Source organism: Cyprinus carpio, unplaced genomic scaffold (genome assembly GCF_018340385.1).
Source record: "Cyprinus carpio isolate SPL01 unplaced genomic scaffold, ASM1834038v1 S000006552, whole genome shotgun sequence".
NCBI classification, from domain to species: Eukaryota; Metazoa; Chordata; class Actinopteri; order Cypriniformes; family Cyprinidae; genus Cyprinus; species Cyprinus carpio.
In genome coordinates this window covers 796992-820916 of record NW_024879215.1, presented here as the reverse complement: position 1 = coordinate 820916, position 23925 = coordinate 796992, and the positions used below count along the sequence as shown (strand labels likewise).

Sequence of the window (23925 nt, the reverse complement as noted above, 5' to 3'; positions counted from 1 at the left end):
ATGTATTAAAAATGCCCTTTGATTTTTTTTTTTTTCAAACAAAAGAATGCTTGTCATCTTATTCATGAGCACATACCTGTGAGGTCCGGATGAGAGCCTCCAAGAACGCTTCAACGTTCTGGAAAGAGTTGTTGTGCTCTAGATGTTCAAAGACCATGTTTGCCAATTTGCAAATCTCTTCTGCTCAGGAAAGGTGAAACTTCTGGGAGTTTGGAAACAATGACCGCAACAACAAGCATTTGCCACTGCGACAAACAAACCTTCTCTTCAAGGAACATCTGCATGTTTCATATTGTCAGGGCCCTCTGCACCAACTTCAGAATATTCACCTTTATCTGCATGTTCCACACTAAAAAGACCAGTTCTTTGTGTTTAAGGCCATTTAAACTGAATCCAACTACTTCTTCCCAGTGCAACACTGCCCATGACTTGATCAAGTGGAATGTTGTTACTCTAGTGACAACTGGGAAATCTACTTCAAATCTTTGACTCAAACACCAATGCAGTTTTCTTAAAACATTTTTATTCAAAGGACTGACATTCTAAAACAGAAAGCAGAAAACTTCTGAACATTCTTTAAAAAAAACATGGCTTAATTTCAAGTACTGAACTAAAAAAGGTAACATAACTACAGTAGTAGTAAGTGATCTATAAATGGCTTAGGATATTTTGTTACGTACAAGCTGATTCTATGACATTTAATAATTTATGACAGTGTTTCACATTAACACAGGGCCAGACTCATGCAATTTCTGTCCATGTTAGACATAAATGCTGCTTAAGAAAAAAGCAATGAGAAAGAGAATATATCAGTAATCATGAGTCAAGCTGCTTCAATCTGAACATGTGTAAGCACAATTACCAGAGAAAAGAAATATTAGTATCTACGCCGTTTGTTATTAGGCCCATCAAAGTTTCCCCCTACTGGACTTCCTCTCGCAAAGCCACTCTGGCCAACCACACCAGGAACAGGACCTGCGCCAGCCACCATGGGTGAGTGCTGCTGCTGAGGAGAGTCAACACCAGATCGCCCAGCCACAGAGGAACCCATCTGAAGAGGCGATCCTTCAGAAAATCGATCATTATGCTGAATTTAAATGTGAAAATAGGTATGGAATATTTGTTGCAAGCATTTGTTTGGAATATGTTGCCATTTTATATTGATCATATAATATTTTAGTTGTTGCAGAAACAGCCCAAAAAAGTCAGTTTTTTTCCCACGAAGTTCAGTGGATGAATAGAATAAGAAGTAGAGTCCAGGAACACCCAAAAGAGGAAAAAGCAAAAAGAAGGAATTATTTAGTTAGTACAGAAAGCATGCAACATCTTAATGACAACAAGAATATGAAAATATGCACAAAGTATACACAAAGCAATACCTTATTTATATATAAAAAAAACAATAATAATAATAATAATAATAATTATAATAAAACCAAACAACAACAACAACAACAAAAAAAACATAGCTTTATGTTAGATTGTACATTTTAGTGTAAAGATGGCTTAAGTGAGTGTGCTAAAAACTCCTGCTGTGTGGTAAATCTTTGTACCACTGGTCAACTGTGGTTTTGCTCAACAACAGCTCTGATCATTAATTAGGGCTTTAAATTACCACCTAACTTGCACTTACTTCAGACTTTTGCTGTTTGTATTCTGCTGCTTTGGGGGTTCTTTATGCTGTAACATTTAGGTAGTGTCATGCACGCGTCACATGACATTGCATATTATTGGACCATTTTTAATAATATGAATACCAGTATATGAGCACAGTATATAATTGCATCCCTGTGCACTCTCGCTCAAATGCACAATGTCCATCTTTCTAAATGTTAGCTTAGCACTGATAACAAGAACATAATTCAATGTTGTTCAACCTGCTACTATATTAAATATAGGGTGAGATGGTATGAAATGCCTACATTCATTCATTTAATAAAAGTCAAATTGAAAAGAAAAACTGTACAATTATTTTTCTTAAATATACAGTTACAAAAATAAAACGAGATGGGTAAAGTTCATACATTTTGATGTTGGCTTGATTTAAGTCAACAGAATGTTTTTAACATGTTCGATCACATTACTAAAATGTTTAAGCAAGTTGATAACATGATTTAGCATGTTGACAACATTTTAACACACCGCTATGGTTTTATTATGCATGTTGTTACTGATTTATCACATTGGTAGGATGATTTAACCGGTTCCTAGTATCTTTTAGCACACTGACAGTGTGTTTTAACGTTGTTAACATGTTTTAAGATGTTTCTAGCACAGTTTAACTTGTTGTTAACATGTTGCTATCTCATTCTGCTAACATATTTTAGCATGTGGCTAGCATGATTAGTAGGTTATAAGCATGTTCCTATGATAGTCATTAAGCTTTATTAGTGAAAGTCAGTTTAAAGGGGTCTTATTATGCTTTTTCACTATTTCAGCTTTCGTTAGTGTGTTATGTTACTATTTGAGAATAAAAGCGATCTGCAAGGTTACAAAGCATAAACTCCACTCCAAAGGCAGATGTTCCCTTTAACAGAAAACACTTTTCAAGGACTACAGCACACTTCTTCTGGATATTGTGAAATCAGAGTGTCACTCATTTAAATAATCTCCGTCCAATGCTGCTAAACATTATAACCTCAGTGTTTCTTTGTGTGTTGTACATTTTACAGTGGACAGATTTCAGAACCTAAGAGAGTACAGTGCCGCTACGCACAAAAGCTTCTCCTGCAGATGCTTAACAGTTTTACTGCAGTTTATGTAATACTGTTGCAATCAAATAATATTACACTGAATACATATTATTATTGAACTTTTCCTATATACGATAATTGCATTGTTTTTTTTTATTTAGTTTTCCCCGTTTTTTTGTTTTATTTTACACCCTTAGGTCCAGGCTTTGGGCCAATTTTCACATCATAGTTCACACTGGCTGGGCATCGGGCCTTTTTTAAGCTTCTCCTCCTCTTTATATTTTAGACATTCATCAGTTAAGGTGCTGGAAAAGATGCTCTGTGTTTATTGTCCCCGCCAGCAGCAGCAGCCAGCGCACCTTCAGCGCAGATGGAAGAGCTCTAGAAGAAAGGAGGACTGGATTAAAACTAGGGCTGTCCCCACTAAAGATTTTTTTAGTCGTTCATTTAAGCCATTACTCAACTGCTCGCATGTTTATATTAATTTAATTACTTAAATATATACTAAACCATAATGAGGATTTTAATATATTGGCTAGTTAGCCTATTCCAGCCTCAAGCACAAGCATAAAGCTTGCTGCAAAGCACCAGCAAACATGTTAATGACTTTCTATAGATAAAGCTATAGATATTTTTCCAATGTCTATGAGTAGCATATATGTTGAGTTTCAGTTCATTTTTGTGATGTGCTCTACAGTTAACGGACACCGAGATGGCAGAAAGTGCATTCCTGTTTGCTTTCTTTATTTTACTAAAAGCACAAGATTTTGTTGCTAATGTGAGTGTACACAAATACAAGTAGACTTTACAGTCTGCATTAAAGCGCGCTTCAACTTCAACACACCACACAAACACTTGGATATGCACCTAACAGTGCACAATTATCTAGGCTAAACATTTTTTATACTAACATTGTATTATGCTTGAAGTGTATATCTATGGATTTTATAGTGGGCAAGTCGAGTGTTGATTAGAGAAGGCTAAGTTGATCAAACGTGTTAAAGTCAGATTCAAAGATTCTTTAAAACAGTTACATTAAACGTGTTTGTTATATATATTTTTATTTTTATTTAAAGTGGAAATCAATTTACTAAATAATGTAAACTTGACTGACTGCTTCACTCCCACTTTAAAGAAAATGAAAGAAATATAACATCTAACAGAATTTTCGTAATTTCCATCGTCTGCTTAAAGATCTTAAGTCCGATACAAAAAGAAACAAACATTCTGTACAACAAGAAGATGCCAAACATCAATACATTACCATCACTCCATTATCTGGAATTAGGGGAGTCCCCATATTTGATGATCCATCAGGCCCCATGGCTCCGACTCGGCCTGCTAAGCCCATTTGTGGAGGGTTACCGCTAACCACAGCTACAGGGTTAAATGAATCTATGTAAGACAAAGTACATCCGACATACACTGAGAGGGCTAATTCACTGAGAGATTTAAAGAAACTATAGTGCATTGCAATATAATGTAATGTGTAAATGTGTGTTGTTTTCATCCAACTCATCATGGAAATCTATGTTAAACAGGCACCAAGTGTGATGATGTTTGTAGCCATGCATCAAAATATTACATGAATGCATCCTAAACTCAATAACCATAACAGGAAAAAAGATAAATAATATAAGATTTACAGGAAAAACACCCTGGGGACCATTCATTTAACATATATTTTAATTATTCAATTAAGTTTAAAGTGAATAAGATTTTTTCAGATTAACTAAACAGACAAAAGACTCATCTTAAGATGCACAGCTACACTTTTAAATGCACATGTAAGTGATGCACTGGCACAAAAATGACATCAAATATAAAAGACACCTCACACAGCTGTTTCCAATTGCATGTGGAGTCTCAGTATGATCATACCTCCCATATTAATGGCTCCACGGGTTCCCATTTCATTCATTCTCATATCCTGTTCTCTCTGAAAGTGAAGGAGACATTTTAATTGTGAGTCTCAGTCCACACAGAACTAGAAACTTTAAAAATATTCCCAATTGTGTACACAAAGTACAAGGCAATCATGTACAAACAAGCACGGATTTAGAGCAAGATAGCAGTATAAAACAACAGCTAGATTTAAAACTAAAAACTGAAGTCTTAGTAGACACACAAAAGACTATACATGCAAAACATTGTACGTAATTATATATAATTAAAAAAAAATCTTAAATTTTGTTCAACAGAGAGCGAGCGAGCGAGCGAGCGAGCGAGAGAGAGAGAGAGAGAGAAAAGAGAAAAAAAAAGAAAAAAGAAAAAAGGAAGTCCTACATGCATGGGATAGTCTGAGGGCATGTGAATGATTGTTTTTGTTTGTTTTTTTTTTGTTTTTTTTTTTAAGACTTCTCATTTTTAGGTGGAGTATCCCTTTAAGTGCTCTGCTAGACAGACTTGAGTGTTTTACCTCTCAAAGGCCCAAATATATATATATTAAAAAAAAAGATTTTCCCCCCCACCTTTTAAATGGGTCCTATTATTGACGAGTTTCACAGTTTGAGTTGAATTACTGAAATAAATGTACTTTTCCACGACATTCTAATTTATTGAGATGCACCTGTATGTACAGTGCTCTCTCCATCCTCAAAACCACGACTGAGGTGCCCTTGAGCAAGGCACTGAACCCCCAACTGCTCCCTGGGCTGCCCACTGCTCCGGGTGTGTGTTCACTGTGTGTGTGTGTGTGTGTTCACTGCTCCGGGTGTGTGTTCACGGTGTGTGTGTGTGTTCACTGTGTGTGTGTGTGTGTTCACTGCTCCAGGTGTGTGTTCACGGTGTGTGTGTGTGTGTTCACTGCTTCGGGTGTGTGTTCACTGTGTGTGTGTGTGTGTGTGTGTGTTCACTGCTCCGGGTGTGTGTTCACTGTGTGTGTGTGTGTGTGTGTGTTCACTGCTCCGGGTGTGTGTTCACTGCTGTGTGTGTGTGTTCACTGCTCCGGGTGTGTGTTCACTGCTGTGTGTGTGTGTGTGTGTGTTCACTGCTCCGGGTGTGTGTTCACGGTGTGTGTGTGTGTGTGTGTGTGTTGCTTCGGGTGTGTGTTCACTGTGTGTGTGTGTGTGTGTGTTCACGGTGTGTGTGTGTGTGTGTTCACTGCTCCGGGTGTGTGTTCACGGTGTGTGTGTGTGTTTGTGTGTTCACTGCTCCGGGTGTGTGTTCACGGTGTGTGTGTGTGCACTTTGGATGGGTTAAAAGCAGAGCACGATTTCTGAGTATGGGTCACCATACTTGGCAGTATATCATGTCACTTTCACTTAAATGTTGTTGTAGGAGTCCTCTAATGCATAAATAAAAGGTTATTTGTTTTTTTTACATTTTTGACATTTAGAGAAATGTTGTAGTATTGCAGTGTTGGGCTCTTGGGTAGCAGAAATTCAGTGACTTTACTCACTGTATGAACAAATGTAGAGAACATCTAAAGGCTCATTTGCAGGGTGTAATGCTTCTGTAACCCCATAACAATAGTTTATATATGTATACACACTAATCATCACACAATTATGATAAAAGTCATTTTTTAAAAATATAAAATATATTTATTATAGAATATGTTCATATTATATTTACAAAACCTGATGAACTGAATGAAAACTTTAAAACATTCTTCTGTTGTATCAGAGTCCATCTCAAAGTCATTGTTCATATTTTGGACAGCATCAGTGATATCATACTCGTATGATGAGGCAGGTCTTTCTTGGATAGTAACATTGTGAAATGAAAAAAAAAAAAAAAAAAACCTGACTATTTTCCAGCCTAAATTATATCAATGCAAATTAATCCCAATCATACATCGATATTTTAAAGAATTCACCTATCCACAGAATTCACACAATACTGTCTGATAACTTATTGTTCCCTTTTCTGATCATATTATGCTAATAGCACTTATATACTTTTACAAACCCCTTTCAACCAGTGTTGTAAAATTTAAACACTGACATGAGATAAGCTCAAAATTAAGCATTCAACAATACCTTAATAACTATATGATCTAGACATTACTAATCACAAAAAATTTATATATATATATATATATATATATATATATATATATATATATATATATATATATATAAATATATAAAAACACTAGTTATGTTCTCTACATTTGTTCATAAAATGAGCGGAACTCAGACATTTTTAGGTTTCAGACCATAGAGAAACATTGGAAGATACAAATCTTTCATCAGTTTGATGGTGTTTAGGCTACAAAAATGGGAAAACGAAGTGCCTGGGGAACTTGTAACATAGATTGCAGGTATCCTGAGAGGATGTGCACCTAAACCCAAACAAAACTGAGCAAAATGTCCCTAGGCATTCAACCCCGATCCCAAGGATGACGAAAACGTTCATTTTCTGGATGTCATACTCTCATTAAGTTAACAGTTTTCATCTGCTCAAGCAGAACATTAATGTCATCTTGTGCGTCAGCAAGATATCTCTGGTTAAAACTAGCTAACGTTAAAGTTAGTGAGTTCAAGCTAACGTACAAACCTAAATAGCTAACTGTTCTTGTGTCATGTACAGTGTAGGTCAAAAACACAAATGAAGGTCTATATTTCAGTGCCTCTCCATATTAAACCGGGTAAATGTTAATTATTTTACATGCAGTACATGAAACCTAGATGTTGTTATCAGTGATTGTGACAACCATAATGAGGCTTCTCCTGCTTGCATTGTGATCTGTAAACCCTCTTCTTCCAAATCTTGTTACCCACCATATTTATTTTAAAATCTTATATATATCCCTCTATGGCATATTTAAGTCCCACTTGAATGGTGGTCCTTCTGTGTCCAAAATTGATCAAAAATATCTTGGGACAAGGTTTTCACACTGACAGCTGTCATTGTAATAAAGTTAGCAACTCCGTTTGTTTGTCCGACTCAACGGATCTACACAAATCACACAAATGACCCCTTTTTTTAATTCAAAACAGTGATAAGTTTACATCTCTGTAGATCAGTGCATGAGGTCTTAAAGAGACAGTAGCCTAAATAAACCCGCTGCTGTCTGTGTAATTAAGCAAACCAAAACAAGACAACAAAAGAGAAAATCTCTCCCTGCTCTTGACTGCATAACCGTTTTAACATTAATTGTTCAAATTCTTATTTACACAGTAAAAACTATCCAGTGTTATTTTTCATTTGATAGCTTTATTCCACTGCTAACCCTACCTGAAAAACTTACAGGACTGTTTATTTAATTTGTATCTATATTCTATTTTATTTGTGCTACTGCTTGAAATTTATTTGTTCTTTTTTTATTATTGACTGCTTTATTGTGTTTTTAGTTATAAGCAATTTGATTTTGAAATCAAAGCTTCCTTGCGCTGTAAGCTATTTGGCAAAAAAAAATTATTGCATAGCACCATCTACAGGTAGAGCTAGAGTTATTAAAGGAAAACTTTAGATGAGATGACTAATTTAAAAAAAAATATATATATAAATATATATATATAATATATATGCCCAAAAAATAAGGCTGAAAAGATTTCCATGTCATAGATGGTGGAGCATCTAAGCATCTTTTAATTAGGTAATTGTTATGGACCAAAGGCAGTTCAAAGGTTTTTAACAGCTGTTTCGAACCACCAACATGAACTCCAAATGAACATTGTTTTGATTTTGTTTTTGTGTGTAAGGACATCACACCCATTCATTCGTCAAGTATATCAAGGCCTTATCACATCAAAACTAAATTAAAGTTTGGGATTATCTTCACACAATAGAGCCTGAAAAAATAAGTCAACATAAAGATAAAGAAAAATAAAAGAAAAAGCAGAGGCAATATAAAAATTCAGAACATAATAATTTTCAAGCTTTTCTTGTTAATCAATGTGCCATTCACAGTGCTGTGAAATAAGTACTCCAAAGAAAACTTTTATACTTTCTCAAAAAAATCTAATTACATGAAAAATATCTATAGAAATTCATATTACATCCTCTAGAGAAAATAAAGCACCTTTCACACTGCACATTGGAAAATTGCCAGAACATAGCCAGATTGCTTCTGTGTGAACGCAAACATTGATTCTGGGATTGATCCCGGGTTGGGGACCTAGTAACATTGCCGGGTTCAGTCCCGGAACGAGCGCTGTGTGAACAAAAGCCAGAACCAAAGCCGTAAAGGGTGTGTCAAAGTGATGATGCTCGTCATCGTGCGACTCTTTTAGCGGGTGTTTTGAAGGCAGATCAACGCTTGCAGCGAAAAAATATGTGCAAACTGTAACGAAGCAGAGATCAGTTAGTTCCTCACTATCCACGCTGACGCTGAGATCGTTCACCAGTTTCAGTGAAAGTTAACGTGCCTAGCGTTTTCGACTCGTACATTACACGTAACATCCTGATGTCACGTGTCATTACTGGACCTTTACGGGTTGTGTGTGAACGCACGCACATATTCCGGTTAATCACTGGCAGTGTGAAAGGGGCAAAATCTAGCGACCCGGGAACAATTGCCGGGACACATTACACATAGTGTGAAAGAGGCTTAAGTTAAGCCCACACCCTCTTCTTTCCTTCTGTTTATAAAGCTTTTTGCCTGACACATTAAAAAGAACCACACATTTTTGACAGGCACCAAATACAATTTATTTTAACCTTCCTTTAGTGTGTAATAAACCTGTTTTCCAAAGGGAGTTAGGCCTAATTGCCTGAAACTTCTCATTTGTAGTCCTGCCATTATTTCTGTGACTCAGCTACATCACCATGTTACACATTCACACATTTTCTACACGAGCATCATTGATTGCAATGGCAGTTTTGGTGACAGTGCAGTCAGAGAAACTGATTTGTGATGGACAGCTACAGTGATTATAAACATAGAAACAAGTTAATCAACTTAAATACCAAATCATTTTAATGCTACTAATGTGAAGTATACTACAATAAATGGTTCTGCAACAAAGAACGTCTGGCTGTACCTGAGATATGAGAAATATGTGGGCCAACGAGACGATGATGAAGACGTTGGCCTTAATCTGTCTTGTATTAATACAGTATATTATGTCATAAATATCCAAAAATAGGAAGCAAATTGAGTCAGCAGGCTTGGTTTCAATAAAAGGTGTTTTTGCAATAACAAACGATTTTTCTGAATAGGTCTGAATATTATTACATTGTGTGAGTTTTTTTTTTTTTTTTTTTTTTTTTTTTTTAAGAGTACAATGATCGCTTATATGTGAAAAAGACCAGGGCAAATGTGATCTCACTTCATAAACCCACAGTCACAGTCTGGAACCCTGCTAAAGGAAATCTTTAAAAGATCAGAAAGAACGTGAAGCCTGTTCCCTGTACTCACACTCTCCATGAACGTGGGCTTGAATCCATCTGGTTGGCGTCTCACATCAAGCTGCTCTCTATGACGCATCATATCCTCCTCACGTCTACGTCTCTCTTCCTCATGCCTAAGCAAATATAACTCAAATTTAGTTAAACTGCACATGCTCAGAATACAGTCATGGTTATAATTACATTTCCAAAAGAAAGAATTTATCTGACTTGACTTGTACTCCAACTCCAACTAACTATCAGGCTTTCATTTCGGGTTGGAAAACCTAATCAAAACTAATAATAATGGCAATCATTGGAGTCCAAATACAAATAGTCCATTTGGACGATTAGGTGATCAAATTTAAGCGTATCTTTTCAATTATAATTTTTACAGAAAAGTCCATTTTAATTTTTTTTACTGAAGTCAAATTGAACATCACTCCCCCAGCCTCCATATTAGAAACACCATCACAGCAGCGGTAACTAGCTTTTTTTATTCTAATTGTTTTTATAAAACTTTTTTTCCAGGACCAAGATTAAGAACCACTGGATTAATGCTCCATAATGCTCACATCACCCCAATTTTGGGTAAAAACAGAAAATGAAAAATTTTAAATGTTCTTTTTAGAGATTTTTGGTGTAAATGTTATTATGTTTTTTTTTTCTAAAGAGGAGACATTTTGGACTAAAAGTCCTGAGGGATGATGTTTAGTAAAGGACTCTGATGAGAAGAGTACAGGAGCTTTTCCTCAGTAAATGAATAAAAAGCTCATTATTTTATGTTAAATGCATACTATTTTATGTTACTGTTAATCCGCATAAAATCATTATAAAGTACAATAAATAAAGTATAGTAGCTGGACGCCACTCTCTCGTGAACACGCATACGTCAGTCAGTGGAAGCTAAAGATTACGGGATATAAAGTTCTTATACAAATGGGTCTCTTCGCTTCAGAAGGCTTTTATTCACCCCCGGAGCCGTGTGCAGCACTTTTTATGATGGAGAGACGTGCTTTATTTTGCCTTGAAATCTGGGCCACCATTCACTGCCATTATAAAGCTTGGAAAAGCCAGAACATTTTTAAATATAACTCCGATTGGATTCGTCTGAAAGGATGGCCTGAGGGTGAGTAAATCATGGGGTCATTTTCTTTTTCGTGTGTACTATCCCTTTAAGACAAACTATTTTCAAAATGAGAATTTTATTTAATTATGGCTGGAATAAAAGACAAGGATTACGCTCTAAAGTAATATATTCCTCTCTCCAGAAGTCTTTAAAAACATTCAGTTTATGGCCATGACTTAAAATCAGCTCGCTAATATGAGTTCTTGATTATACATTAAAACGAAGGATTTTCAGAACCAATTTCAGTACCCTAAAATAATAATAAAAATATTGAAAGTATTTATTTTATTTAACCATTTGAATAATAATAAAAATTAAATCAGTTCATTATTTATGCTAATAATAATATAAACAAAAAATAATTTTAAAATATTTACATGTATTCCTACATGTACTCCAATTAAGTACTGCTTTAAAAGGGTCAAGTGAAAATGAGTGGATTCTGACTAACAAATCACTGTTCACACTGTAGTGATGCACCAAACCTTGATTTTATATGGCCAATTCCGTTATTTTTCCAAGCAAATGGGCCAATTCTGATACCAATTTTGTTAACATTTATTTTGTTTTTTAAAGCAAGAGATAAGATAGAATGCAAATAGGACTACATGAACAAGTTTTTTTTTTGTTCTATTACAGGCCAAACTCTCTGTAGCCATTCAAAATTAGAAGCAAACACTGTGTTTTAATCGTGATCCAAGAAAGATTCTGCATAAATTAGCAGTTTCTGATTTAAATTATATTAAATTACATGTAATTTAAAAATCAAAACAATAGTCTGACTTTATCTTTGTGAAATTATGCAACACAAAAAACCATCTGCACGAAACAGAAACAGCAGACGGGCCGAATGAGACACCCTTTCACACATCCAGACTTCACTGGTAAATTATCAGTAAATTACAGTTCAGAGATCATGTGTGGACCGTTTACTGGTGGCGAGATGAGATAAAAAAAAAAATAATCTAAACTTCTCTGAAGACAGTTCTCCTCAGAGATACATTGGCATAAACCCCTGATTCAATATTTAGATTTTCTTCCAATATTTTGCTCACCGTGAGAACAGTGAGACGCCTCCGCTCTGCCCCTTGCGGTATTTTTCCCCTCTTTGCGTTTGTCTTCAGCATCTCTGGGCTTTGTTAACGTCCCATTTACAGACTTCGTAATATTTCCACAGAAATGGCATTTTGGAAAATGCACGCAATACAGTTAGGAACAAGTCCGGAACAGAGATTGGCTGAAATAAAACAAAAGAGCAGGTTGCCGATCGTGCGTTTTGGAGCAAAAAACAGGTCCGTTTTCGTTCCGATTTATGGCCAGTCCAGCCATAATATTTTAATAATCTAATATTAACTGTTTCGGGCCAGTAGTGAGTTTTTTGGCTAAAGGAAAACACAATTACATTTTTAAAATAATTTTCCAGATCAACTACAAGATTTTCCAGGTCATTTTACATTTTCTCTTATCTTCCATGTGTTTTTCAGGACATGTGGGAACCCTGACTTGCGCAGTGGAGCTTTTCATATCATTAGCAAAGCGTTTTAAGCCAAGGATGCTGATTTTTAGAATGCTGCTAAGATTGCAACTGGGAACATGGTTTGTGTAACATTAACACCACATTATTAGCTATATGATAACACAATCAAGCCAAAGGCTAATGATATTAATTGTCACTATGTGTCCGACGTTGTAGAAAGTGTAAATGGAGCATAAAACGCAGTAGATTCTGATTCCAGCTCCAACTAGCTGCTGCACTTTCACTCAGGCAGCGGATGAGCTGCATCTTCTGCACACGCACAGAAAACCACCTAGCAGACAGTGCATGAGCGTTTCATAAAATAACATTTATAATTTAAAACATTCTACACGTAATGTTAAGTAAGCCTACACAAATAAACATCTTCTCTTTCAGACAAAAGCACACCTCATCTCAATCTGCTTGCGTTTCTGCAGCTCCTGATTCCTGAGCTCCTCTAAGCGCCGCAGCTCCTCTTGACGTCTCATGAGATCTGTTGGTATATATGTGAAGAACATCAGTACTGTTCCCTGGAGCAGGGAAATGATTTGCAGCCCTGTGGTATATGACACTCATGTCATGTCTACTTAGGCCTAACCCTAATACACTTTTTTTACAGACTGCCTTTATTTCATTGCATTGACTAAACAATTTAATGAGGTGCCTAATTTTGCTCATTGCTCCCTCCTGTGGCCTCAGGAGACAGGCCAAACGTTTCATTAACACTTATTTAATCTGCATATTAGGGTTGGGCAATGTCTTCCAAATTGGCATCGGACGATGTCTACAGTGAATCATTGTGATGGACAATGACATCTGGGGGCGGGGCAGGAGGCAGGGATAGGGGTGTGGCCAAAGCGTGAAACAAATAACATGTTCTACAGAGCCTGTTGCATTACAGTACATGAAAGTTCACTTATCACATACACAGAGTAAGGAGAAACGTCTGATATGATCATGGCGAATGATTTGCAGATCCTGAGCACCAATGACAAACATCTAATCTTGATAAATGTGTGGTAAGTACTGCTGCTCCATAATGAGAGTGCGCAGTCAAAGCGGTTTCAATAGCGGCTCCCTGATGCCCGCAATTTATATCGTCTTAAGTCTGACGTCACGTGTCACCGCTTCCGTGTCCAAACGCTCTATCAGATACCACGAGAAAACAACTAAAGGTGCTAATATACATCACAATGTGATATAATACTACCCAAAATATATATGATCCTAACCTTTAACTCCATACCGAAATCCCAGATAACCAGACGATGAAAATATAAATATAAATAAATGAATAAATTATTTGTGTTTGGGACGCTGTGAGCATGGAGACTGTGGTGTACACCGTAAGTTTAATAACGTTTAGATTAAATGTTTAATATGAATAAACAGTGCTCATAAAAGGCTGCTGAGGTAGTATTCTCAAGTGAAGCGAGATGAGGCTTGGACCCGGAAACACTGCTTCTTACGTCACCACTTAACAACCGAAAACAGTCGCCTATATTTACCCAACGATATAACTGCGAGAAAAAGTATTGAAATGTATATATTTCAATATAAATGTATATATGATATATAAATGTATATAGCATAAATGGCTGCCCACTGCTCCGGGTGTGTGTTCACGGTGTGTGTGTGTTCACTGCTCCGGGTGTGTGTTCACGGTGTGTGTGTGTTCACTGCTCCGGGTGTGTGTTCACGGTGTGTGTGTGTATGTGTGTGTGTGTGTGTGCACTTTGGATGGGTTAAAAGCAGAGCACCAATTCTGAGTATGGGTCACTGTATGTCACTTTCGTCGTTCGTCAGAATATTTTTTCATCCTCCCATCTCGTAGGCTATTTATTCCCTTTAGGGTTTCCGTAGTACACTTAATTTCCTTTCCGAACACAGAACTGGGATGCGGGAGAGTGGGTGGGGGGGGGGTCATGATGTCAGCTTAACACCGTGACGTCTGTCAGTCATCGGCGATGGATGATGTCATCGTCTATCAGCCCAACCCTACTGCATATAAAATGTTACTTTGTCTGTTAAGACTAAAGTTGTTGTTTGTCTTAATAAATTAGGTAAATTAAAAATACACTGATTAAATTTAAACTTTTTTTCTACTGCTCTGTTTAAGAAAGGTTATAAAACATTTCAATAATTATTGATACCGAACGCTATGAAACATTATATCGTGATACATGTTTTAACTGCATCACCCAGCCCTGTGTGTACTCCTGTCTGTTGTTTTCATCTCAATATCAGTATAATAGAGATAATTCACAGCTGTTTTCTCAAGCACAACAACTTTTTATTTTCTTTCAGAAAGCTTACCTTTGTCTCATCATCATGAGTTGATGCTCATGTTTGGCCGCCTCCATTTCTGCCTCCAATTTCTCCTTTGCCTCTTGTATGTTGCGTTCCACTTGTTCCCTCTGCTGTTTCTCCATCTCATCCAAAGCCTTCCAGCGCGAGGAGTACTCAAACTCAAAGGTTCCTGGCTGAGCGAAGCGTGGCTGCTGCTCCCTTTCTCTGGATTGCAGATTGTTGTGATTAATTTATGGTTAATTTAAAACTCACTGAGGCATTCTTTTTTCTACTTAGATATACTGCAAACATTTGGAATACAATTAATCTAAATGTCTCATGACATACTTATGATACTGTGCTGATTTTTGCAACAGCTTTTCTGGTAGCCCATCTTCATCATCAAACTGTTCTGTTGGCTCAATAATAACTGGACGAGGAGACCTGAGGGGAAAAAAAAAAAAATTAAATAAATAAAAAATATGGATCCATGTGAAAAAATCCATTTGACAAGGCATAAAGACCAGCCACGTCAACTTCAAATATTCTCTTATTGGGCTTGACATGTCTGATATGTAAGGGATAATGTATATCCAGCGGGTTATTATCGCAGAATAACCGCCGACAGGGTGATCGGGGGTCTTGTATCACTCTGAAGGGGGTTAATCTGTGATAACAACCAGCTGGATGTATATTATCCCACATATTACACAGCTACTTGCCACATAGGTAAATAAATATATTTGAATGCAAAGCTTCCGTGAACACAGCAGCTGCGAGCAAGCAGCAAGCTCAAACTAGACGGACATTTAAGGGATACGGTGCAGTCACACACTTATTACACAACATCTCACCACATAAATAATTATGATGATAAAAGATACTGATTTAAGATGAAAATGTTTTAAAATCTTACCAGTTATCTTATAATCAACTACAGTATACAAAACAATCGTAGCAAAATGGCAGCAGACGCGTTTGTATGAAATGAGAGAGCGAGTCTGCAATACCAGGATCACAATTAAATAACTTTACACATAAGATAGAATCCAGATTTAATATTTTATTAGCTAAACAAATGCAAAGCTTCCAACAAGAAAAAACTGTTCCTAGCAAGAGTATAGCTCTGACTGCAGTTGCCCGGATGAGCCTGGTTTATCAGCTTTTACCGGCTGTAATCGAGGAATAACAGACCTCGGAATGTCATGACTGACCAATCAGAATCAAGTATTCCACAGAGCTGTGTAATAAATAAAGATATATAAAGGTCAGTCGCTAATCTACATTGATCATGCGTGAAAGTGAAAAGTTATTACATTGTAAGCAGAAGGGCTCCATCCGCACAGCGGTCCAAGGCTTTCCGGGCAGCAGGCTTATTGGCAAACTCCACGATCCCCTTTCCTGTGGGTCGGCCTCGGTCATCAACCACCACAACTGCCCGCTCAACTGGGCCGAACTGGGAGAAGGCCTGTTCCAGCAGCTCATTGGACACCACTGGAGAGAGGTTTCGGACTGTTAGCGCGGCCCCATGTGTGGCAAAACGAATACGGATGGGCCTGTTCCCCAGCATCGTGCCGTCCAACTCAGCCTTAGCAATCTCAGCAAGCGTCCTTGTTTCCTGAATAATGAAAATCGTGACAATTTAAAATATGGATGCTTAAATACTGCAATCAACCCATTCACCTACACAGGTGAGTAGAGTCATGCAAACGTCTTTTATGGTCATCATGGCAAGAGTCCAATGAATAAAATACATTTTTTTTCAATCAAAAATGTTTCACATTTGCACAAATATGGATCCCACCCAAAGCGCCCACACGAATCTGCCTCTCCAACAGCACACGCAAACACAGAATTGTGTCTTATTGAACATAACAGGTCAAATTCACACAAAATTATGTCAAAACACCCATTTGGCAAGTATTCAAATAAACACAGTCAGTTACATCTTGCAGGGTTTTCCTGGCTCAGAAGGAGGCGGAGGTGGTCCCCTCCTGATCATGTGCACACATGAAACAAACACTTTCTACACACAACGCATTTTAGGCGCTATAATAATTATATGATTGATGAAAATGACAATTATAAAGTTATATTTTACAAAAAGAAACCTGTTGAACATGAAATTAAATAAAACATACCAGCTAAAGGGTATGTTACATCATTACTTCAGTCTTCAGAGTCACATGATCTTCAGAAATCATTCTAATGTGATGATTTGCTGCTCAAGAATTTTTTTTCAATTATTATTATTATTATTATCAATATTTAAAACAGCTGACTAAATCTTTTTCAGGATTCTTTGATAAATAGAAACATCCAAAGATCAGCATTTATGTGAAATAAAAAGCTTTTGCAACATTATACACTCTACCATTCAAAAGCTTAGAGTCAGTATAATTTTTATTTTTTGGTAAAGAAATTATAGAAATTATTACTTTTATTTAGCAAGGATTCTTTAAACTGATCAAAAGTGATGATAAAGATATTAATAAGGTTACAAAAGATTTTTATTTCTGATAAATTATTTCTTCTGAACTTTCTATTCATCAAAGAAACCTGAAAAAATTCTACTCCGCTGTTTTCAACACAATAATAAATGATTTTTAGCAGCAAATCAGAATATCAGAATGATTTCTGAAGGATCGTGTGACTGGAGTAATGATGTTAAAAATATAGCTTTGAAATCATAATAACTTAAAATATATCCAAATAGAAAACAGTTATTTTAAATAGGCTAGTAAAAATATTTCATAATTTTACTGTTTTGCTGTACTTTGGATCAAATAAATGCAGGCTTGGTGAACAGAAGAGACTTCTTTAAACAACATTAACAAGCTTACTGTTCAAAAACTTCTGACTGGTAGTGTACAGGCAACTTTAATTTTTCTCTAATTTCTAGCTTTTAATTGGCTTAGAAATCTATAACTGCTGGACAATAACCAATAATAATGTTTTGGTTATATACTACAAACACTTTTTTAAATCACAAAATAAGGCAGAATAGTTTCTATACTGTAATAAATTCTATTCTAACTTAAACGGCTCTGATTCAAGAAATCAGCAGATAGCTCAACGCTGCAAAAACACGGTGAAACAGAGCTCGATCTCCCCAGCGCAAACCATAACGCACTGATAGTTTGCCATATCTGCAATAAAACACCACTGATAGCGCTCTAACTGAGGGTGCTGGTGATTCCGTAGAACCGGGCCTGTGTGGAACCAAACACGCTTCGGTGAAGAACCTTTATTTTTAAGTGTATGTCTTTCACACTTTCAGCCTTGTTTCTTAATTTGTAAAATGCGATTTTATAGGAGTTGAATCATGTAGACAACATATTAAATAAAAATATTAAAATGCAATAGAGCATAAATATAGAAAATGCTCCTCTTATAGTTATTGTCTAGCTGACTGAGGAGCTTATGGACACCGAAGGGTTATTCTGAGATAAATGTATATTACAATATTTACAAGCTTTACACGTTTTCTGCCGTTTGAAACACTGAATGAGCTTTTACATGAGACATTTCAGTAATTTGTCCTGTAGGTTCTCTTATAAAATAACCCACCTTTTGATGTTAATTCATGTTCATTGTGTACTACAGAAGTAACTTTACAGACAAAGATTAAATAAATTCATCTGGCGCTAAAGCAATCGCGCATTAAAGAGCGCCAAAACTGGATTTATTGTTTGAAAATCGTGGTGAATTTGGAATAATTTGGTTATAAAAAAAAAAAAATCGTTGTGTCTGAAAATAATTATGTACTGAACGATCACGGACGCCTGGTAAAAACGGCCAACGCGGGATTATAGAAGGAAAAAAACTTTTCCTGCTCCTGACTCGAACTGGTGTTTTCATTTATCAGCTTAATAATTACAAAATAATTACACTACTGGCCTAGAAAACCCCGAGCCAAGAGAATCCGTGCATGCAAGTGTTTATGTAACTAAACAAGCCTGTGCTGTGCTGCAGACAGTAACGTTACCAGCCGAATGAAGCCGAATCCTCGCTCTCGGTTGATGAAAACCTCCTTCGCTTCGCCATATTTGGAAAACATCTTCTTGAAATCGTCCTCCGTCATATCCGACGGGAGATTACCCACAAAGAGTCTGCATCGCTGGGTGAATGTTTTCTCCCCGGGTCTCCGAAAGTTCTTCAGGTTGACGGTCATCTCGTGGGGCTCGGTGCGGTCAGGACTCGGGTCCCGCGGCGGAGGAGCGTCCGTGGCCTCGCTGGGGTCCGCGGGAGAGTCCTGCGGCGCGGGAGACGCAGCGCTGCTCGGAGGATTCACCTGCTGTAGGTTACGGTTCGCCATCGCGCTGCAGCCTTAACTATCACCAATACAACACGGGTTCTGTTTTAAGCTGGCTTTAATTGAAATCCCCGTAGTTTACTAACAGAGCTACGTTATTTTGTATTGTGTTCTATCTACTATTATGATACAATAACGCAATACGCAATAACCCAAAAGAAAAAAGCTTCCAGCTCCTGCATCTATTCTTCTTCTTCTTCTTCTTTGATGTTTTATGACGGTTGGCAAACCCATTTTTGGTGCATATACCGCCACCTTCTGGGAGTGTGGAGCGTTGATATTATGGAGAACGTTAAATTAAAAAAAAAAAAACTTAAATCCTGTTTATTGTTTATTTTGCTTTTAGACAGTTTAACAGTGTATTGAACGCCCCTGTATCTTTATTTAACATATTTTCAATTAAATCTTTGATCTTACATTTCTAAGATCCTCTATTAGTTGTTGTCTTTCAGTCTCATATCCTTTGCATTTTATTAAAAACATGCTCGACTGTTTCAAGCTGCTCACATTTGACACAACATCCAGATTCATGTGTTCTAATGATATGAAGTGACTGATTAAGCGCAGAGTGCCCAGCATGCTTTCGCTCTTCTTCTTGCGTTGTGATGGGTGGTTCTCAGCTGTTTGGAGCATTAGCGCCACCTTCTGTTCCGGAGTGTGGCTCAAACAGCAGGTTCGCAATCTGTTCTATACGACAGGGTTATTCAAATCTTACCCTCGAGGGCCAGTGCACTGCAGAGTTAAGGGCCAGTACCCTGATCAAACTCACCTACCTCTGATTTTCTAATGATTCTGAAGACACTGATTAGCATGCTCAAGTGTGATTTGAATAACCCTGCTATACGATGAGTAGGGGAAAGAGAAAAAAATGATGCCTACTTAACCATCATAGCATATAATAAAGCCAAGTGTCCCTTTGAAAACGAACAGTTCTCTGACTTCCTTCAGTCATATTCAGTGCTGATTTTAAAGTGAGCTCCTGCATACGAATGCCTTCAGATTATTATCTCTCTGTGCCATGTATTTTCGACAATTTAGAATTACATGCTCCACTGATTCCGTTTCCTAACAATCCTCACACAAACCAGTATGGTGTTTACCTACCATTTTAATGTTTTATTTAGTGCACAATGCCCTAGCCTTGATCTTTATACAATTAAATACAATTTGCTCTCTCCTGTTTTCACTACTTTTTTCCCAGATTATGCATTTCACCTCTGTGCTTACTGATCCCTATTAGCATTTTTTTCTTCTTTAACACCACGTCATCCACTTCTCATTTCCCTTCACTCCTTTGTGCATCCAGACCCATTTAAATCTAACCTGTCACATCCCTGCACACACTGCCATCTGCTGGGGATGTTGTGCAAATGCTGCCTTAAAGAAATCAACGGTAAAAATATATTTTTTTCTTCTTTTTTTTCCCCTCCATACATTAGAATGTGTCCTGTTTTATTTTCTTTTTTTCTGAGCAAAAAATTATGGCTATCATACATTTTTACCATGATTTACAGAAGACACCCACTAAAAATGTCATTCAGTGTGAGAATAGCGCATATCTTGTCAGGCATATTTAGAACCAGAATCATGAGATCTCATTAAAAGACCATCATTTAAAAGACTATCACCTGTTTCTTGCTGAGTTTATTGTTTACCTTTGAATTTATATGCCCTTAGCTTCCTTAGTTCTTTGTCCGTCAAGTGCCAATTTTTGTCAAATTGCATGGAAACTAATGTGGGTCACTTTGACCCCCAAGACTGTTGTACCCAGTTTTTAAACACAACAGCATGGTTAAAGAACAGATTTGTGGTCAGTTTTATTGTAGTGAGCATCAGTCTTATTAAAGTTAAGGCCCACTCAAGAACCTCAGATGGATGGCATGGTGTCTGTTACTCACCTCTTGGTCTCTAGGCAGAGCAGGCGATTGCCTCGGGCCTCGGGCCTCGGGCTTTGAGGAGGGGCCTCCATAACCGTAGCATCTACTATATGCTAGTCCAAGAGTCAAGACGGGCAGCAAATTCTAGCCTCATTGTTCATTGGATATAATTGAATTGTCACTCACCTGCAATTAAACCAAATAATGTTGCCATTTCAAAGCAGGTCCCGCCTTCTAAATGTCTGCATAATGAACACATCCATCAGGTGCTGAGAAGTGTGCGATGCAAACGGCTAAATAGGCCCGCAAAGAAGTGCAGCTCCTAATGCAGGTGTGTGAGTTGTCGTCATCTATTTTAGAGTGATTGCAGTGTATTCTAACTATAAACTTGTTCTGTCGATGAGCATCATTTCTGGACAGATCATTCACCGCTTTATTCACACTTTATTAGTTTAAAAGAGCATGAGCGCCACTGAATCACCCATTTATTTATTTTTTTGTTTTTTAATGTTTCTAATAAAGGATCTCAGATGTGTATCTTCTAAATTCTGCTGATGATACTACATTACTGCTCTAACGTAACACACTAGAAAATAACTTTCTTTACTGCTTAGTATTCTTTCTCTTCCACTTGATTTGTGTGTGTGTGTGTGTGTGTGTGTGTGTGTTTCTTATATATATATATATATATATATACACATACACATACATTTCTATAAAACATATATAATCATATATAAAAATTTCAGGGGGGATGGTGTGGTCAATTCCTTTATTATGACAATAAAAGTAGGTGTCAGCAAATCCCTGTTTTAATAAATGATTTACTGAATCATTCAAATAAACCAAATTCGTTCAAAATGGCTGATTCAATTAGAAACTAAACAAGTGAATTGACCGTTGAATAAATGGCTCACGTGATTCGTTCAAAAACAGATTAATTCAAGGAATGAAACAACGTGTTGCTCTACACTGTTGTATAAAATTATTAGCATAATTATTGCTGATATTCAGAAAAATACATTGCTTGTGCAAAGAATATAAAAACATAAAAACTCATACATGGGTATTTTTTCTTTCATTGATTTAATTATAAGGGTATTCTAATTGTATTCTAAGGCTTCATCATGCAGTGAATGCAATTGGGCTCTCAAGTCGTGTTTTTCTTAGTTTTTTTTTTTTTTTCTTTTTTTGCAAAGTCGGTGATTCAGTAATGTCAGGTCTACTTTTTATCTCTCAGTCCCTCACACTCACACCACACACACAGCACAATGATATTATGTCAGGGGAATGTCTTTTAATTCTAATGAAGGAAAAAAATCATACCTTCTGTTGTCTTCTTTTAAAGAACTTCAAAAGTTGCGCTTGAACCATTTTGCACAAAGAATGACAGAAACTTGCATCAGCTGTACGCAGCTTGTTACAGTAGCGAGTTTTGATTAACCAATCACCATTTACAAACCCGATTCCAAAAAAGTTGGGACACTGTACAAATTGTGAGTAAAAAAGGAATGGAATAATTTACAAAACTCATAAACTTATATTTTATTCACAATAGAATATAGATAACATATCAAATGTTGAAAGTGAGACATTTTGAAATGTCATGCCAAATATTGGCTTTTTTTGGATTTCATGAGAGCTACACATTCCAAAAAAGTTGGGACAGGTAGCAATAAGAGGCCGGAAAAGTTAAATGTACATATAAGGAACAGCTGGAGGGCCAATTTGCAACTTATTAGGTCAGTTGGCAACATGATTGGGTATAAAAAGAGCCTCTCAGAGTGGCAGTGTCTCTCAGAAGTCAAGACGGGCAGAGGATCACCAATTCCCCCAATGCTGCGGCGAAAACAGTGGAGCATTATCAGAAAGGAGTTTCTCAGAGAAAAATTGCAAAGAGTTTGAAGTTATCATCATCTACAGTGCATAATATCATCCAAACATTCAGAGAATCTGGAACAATCTCTGTGTGTAAGGGTCAAGGCCAGAAAAAAAACCATACTGGATGCCCGTGATCTTCGGGCCCTTAGACGGCACTGCATCACATACAGGAATGCTACTGTAATGGAAATCCCAACATGGGCTCAGGAATACTTCCAGAAAACATTGCCGGTGAAACACAATCCACCGTGCCATTCGCCGTTGCTGGCTAAAACTGTATAGGACAAAAAAGGAAGCCATATCTAAACATGATCCAGAAGCGCAGGTGTTTTCTCTGGGCCAAGGCTCATTTAAAATGGACTGTGGCAAAGTGGAAAACTGTTCTGTGGTCAGACGCATCAAACTCTGAAGTTCTTTTTGGAACACTGGGACGCCATATCATCCGGACTAAAGAGGACAAGGACAACCCAAGTTGTTATCAGCGCTCAGTTCAGAAGCCTGCATCTCTGATGGTATGGGGTTGCATGAGTGCGTGTGGCATGGGCAGCTTACACATCTGGAAAGGAACCATCAATGCTGAAAGGTGTATCCAAGTTCTAGAACAACATATGCTCCCATCCAGACGCCGTCTCTTTCAGGGAAGACCTTGCATTTTCCAACATGACAATGCCAGACCACATACTGCATCAATTACAACATCATGGCTGTAGAAGAAGGATCCGGGTACTGAAATGGCCAGCCTGCAGTCCAGATCTTTCACCATAGAAAACATTTGGCGCATCATAAAGAGGAAGATGCGACACAGAAGACCTAAGACAGTTGAGCAACTAGAAGCCTGTATTAGACAAGAATGGGACAACATTCCTATTTCTAAACTTGAGCAACTTGTCTCCTCAGTCCCCAGACGTTTACAGACTGTTATAAAAAGAAGAGGGGATGCCACGCAG

The 23925-nt window shown here is 37.2% G+C and overlaps 1 protein-coding gene across 1 annotated transcript; it reads right to left on the bottom strand.

Moving 5' to 3' along the window:
• Window positions 1-503: 503 nt before the first annotated feature.
• pspc1 (paraspeckle component 1) lies at window positions 504-19437 on the bottom strand. The gene is made up of 9 exons (XM_042754582.1): window positions 18894-19437; window positions 16222-16523; window positions 15254-15349; window positions 14936-15130; window positions 13025-13111; window positions 10003-10108; window positions 4575-4632; window positions 3958-4088; window positions 504-1087 (listed from the first exon to the last, which is right to left on the bottom strand). Exons 1-9 carry the CDS (start codon window positions 19221-19223, stop codon window positions 878-880), a joined length of 1515 nt encoding a protein of 504 aa, XP_042610516.1. The 5' UTR covers window positions 19224-19437; the 3' UTR covers window positions 504-877.
• Window positions 19438-23925: the final 4488 nt, after the last annotated feature.

What these genes read in the sequence shown, in the direction of transcription:
- pspc1 (XM_042754582.1), bottom strand. Translation starts at nt 19,223, where the DNA reads ATGGCGAACCGTAACCTACAGCAGGTGAATCCTCCGAGCAGCGCTGCG. An exon ending in AGCCCACGTTCATGGAGAGT is followed by an intron (nt 4,633 to 10,002) that starts GTGAGTACAGGG and finishes CTTCACTTTCAG; the next exon opens with AGAGAACAGGATATGAGAAT. An exon ending in TTCCAGATAATGGAGTGATG is followed by an intron (nt 1,088 to 3,957) that starts GTAATGTATTGA and finishes ATTTAAATTCAG; the next exon opens with CATAATGATCGATTTTCTGA.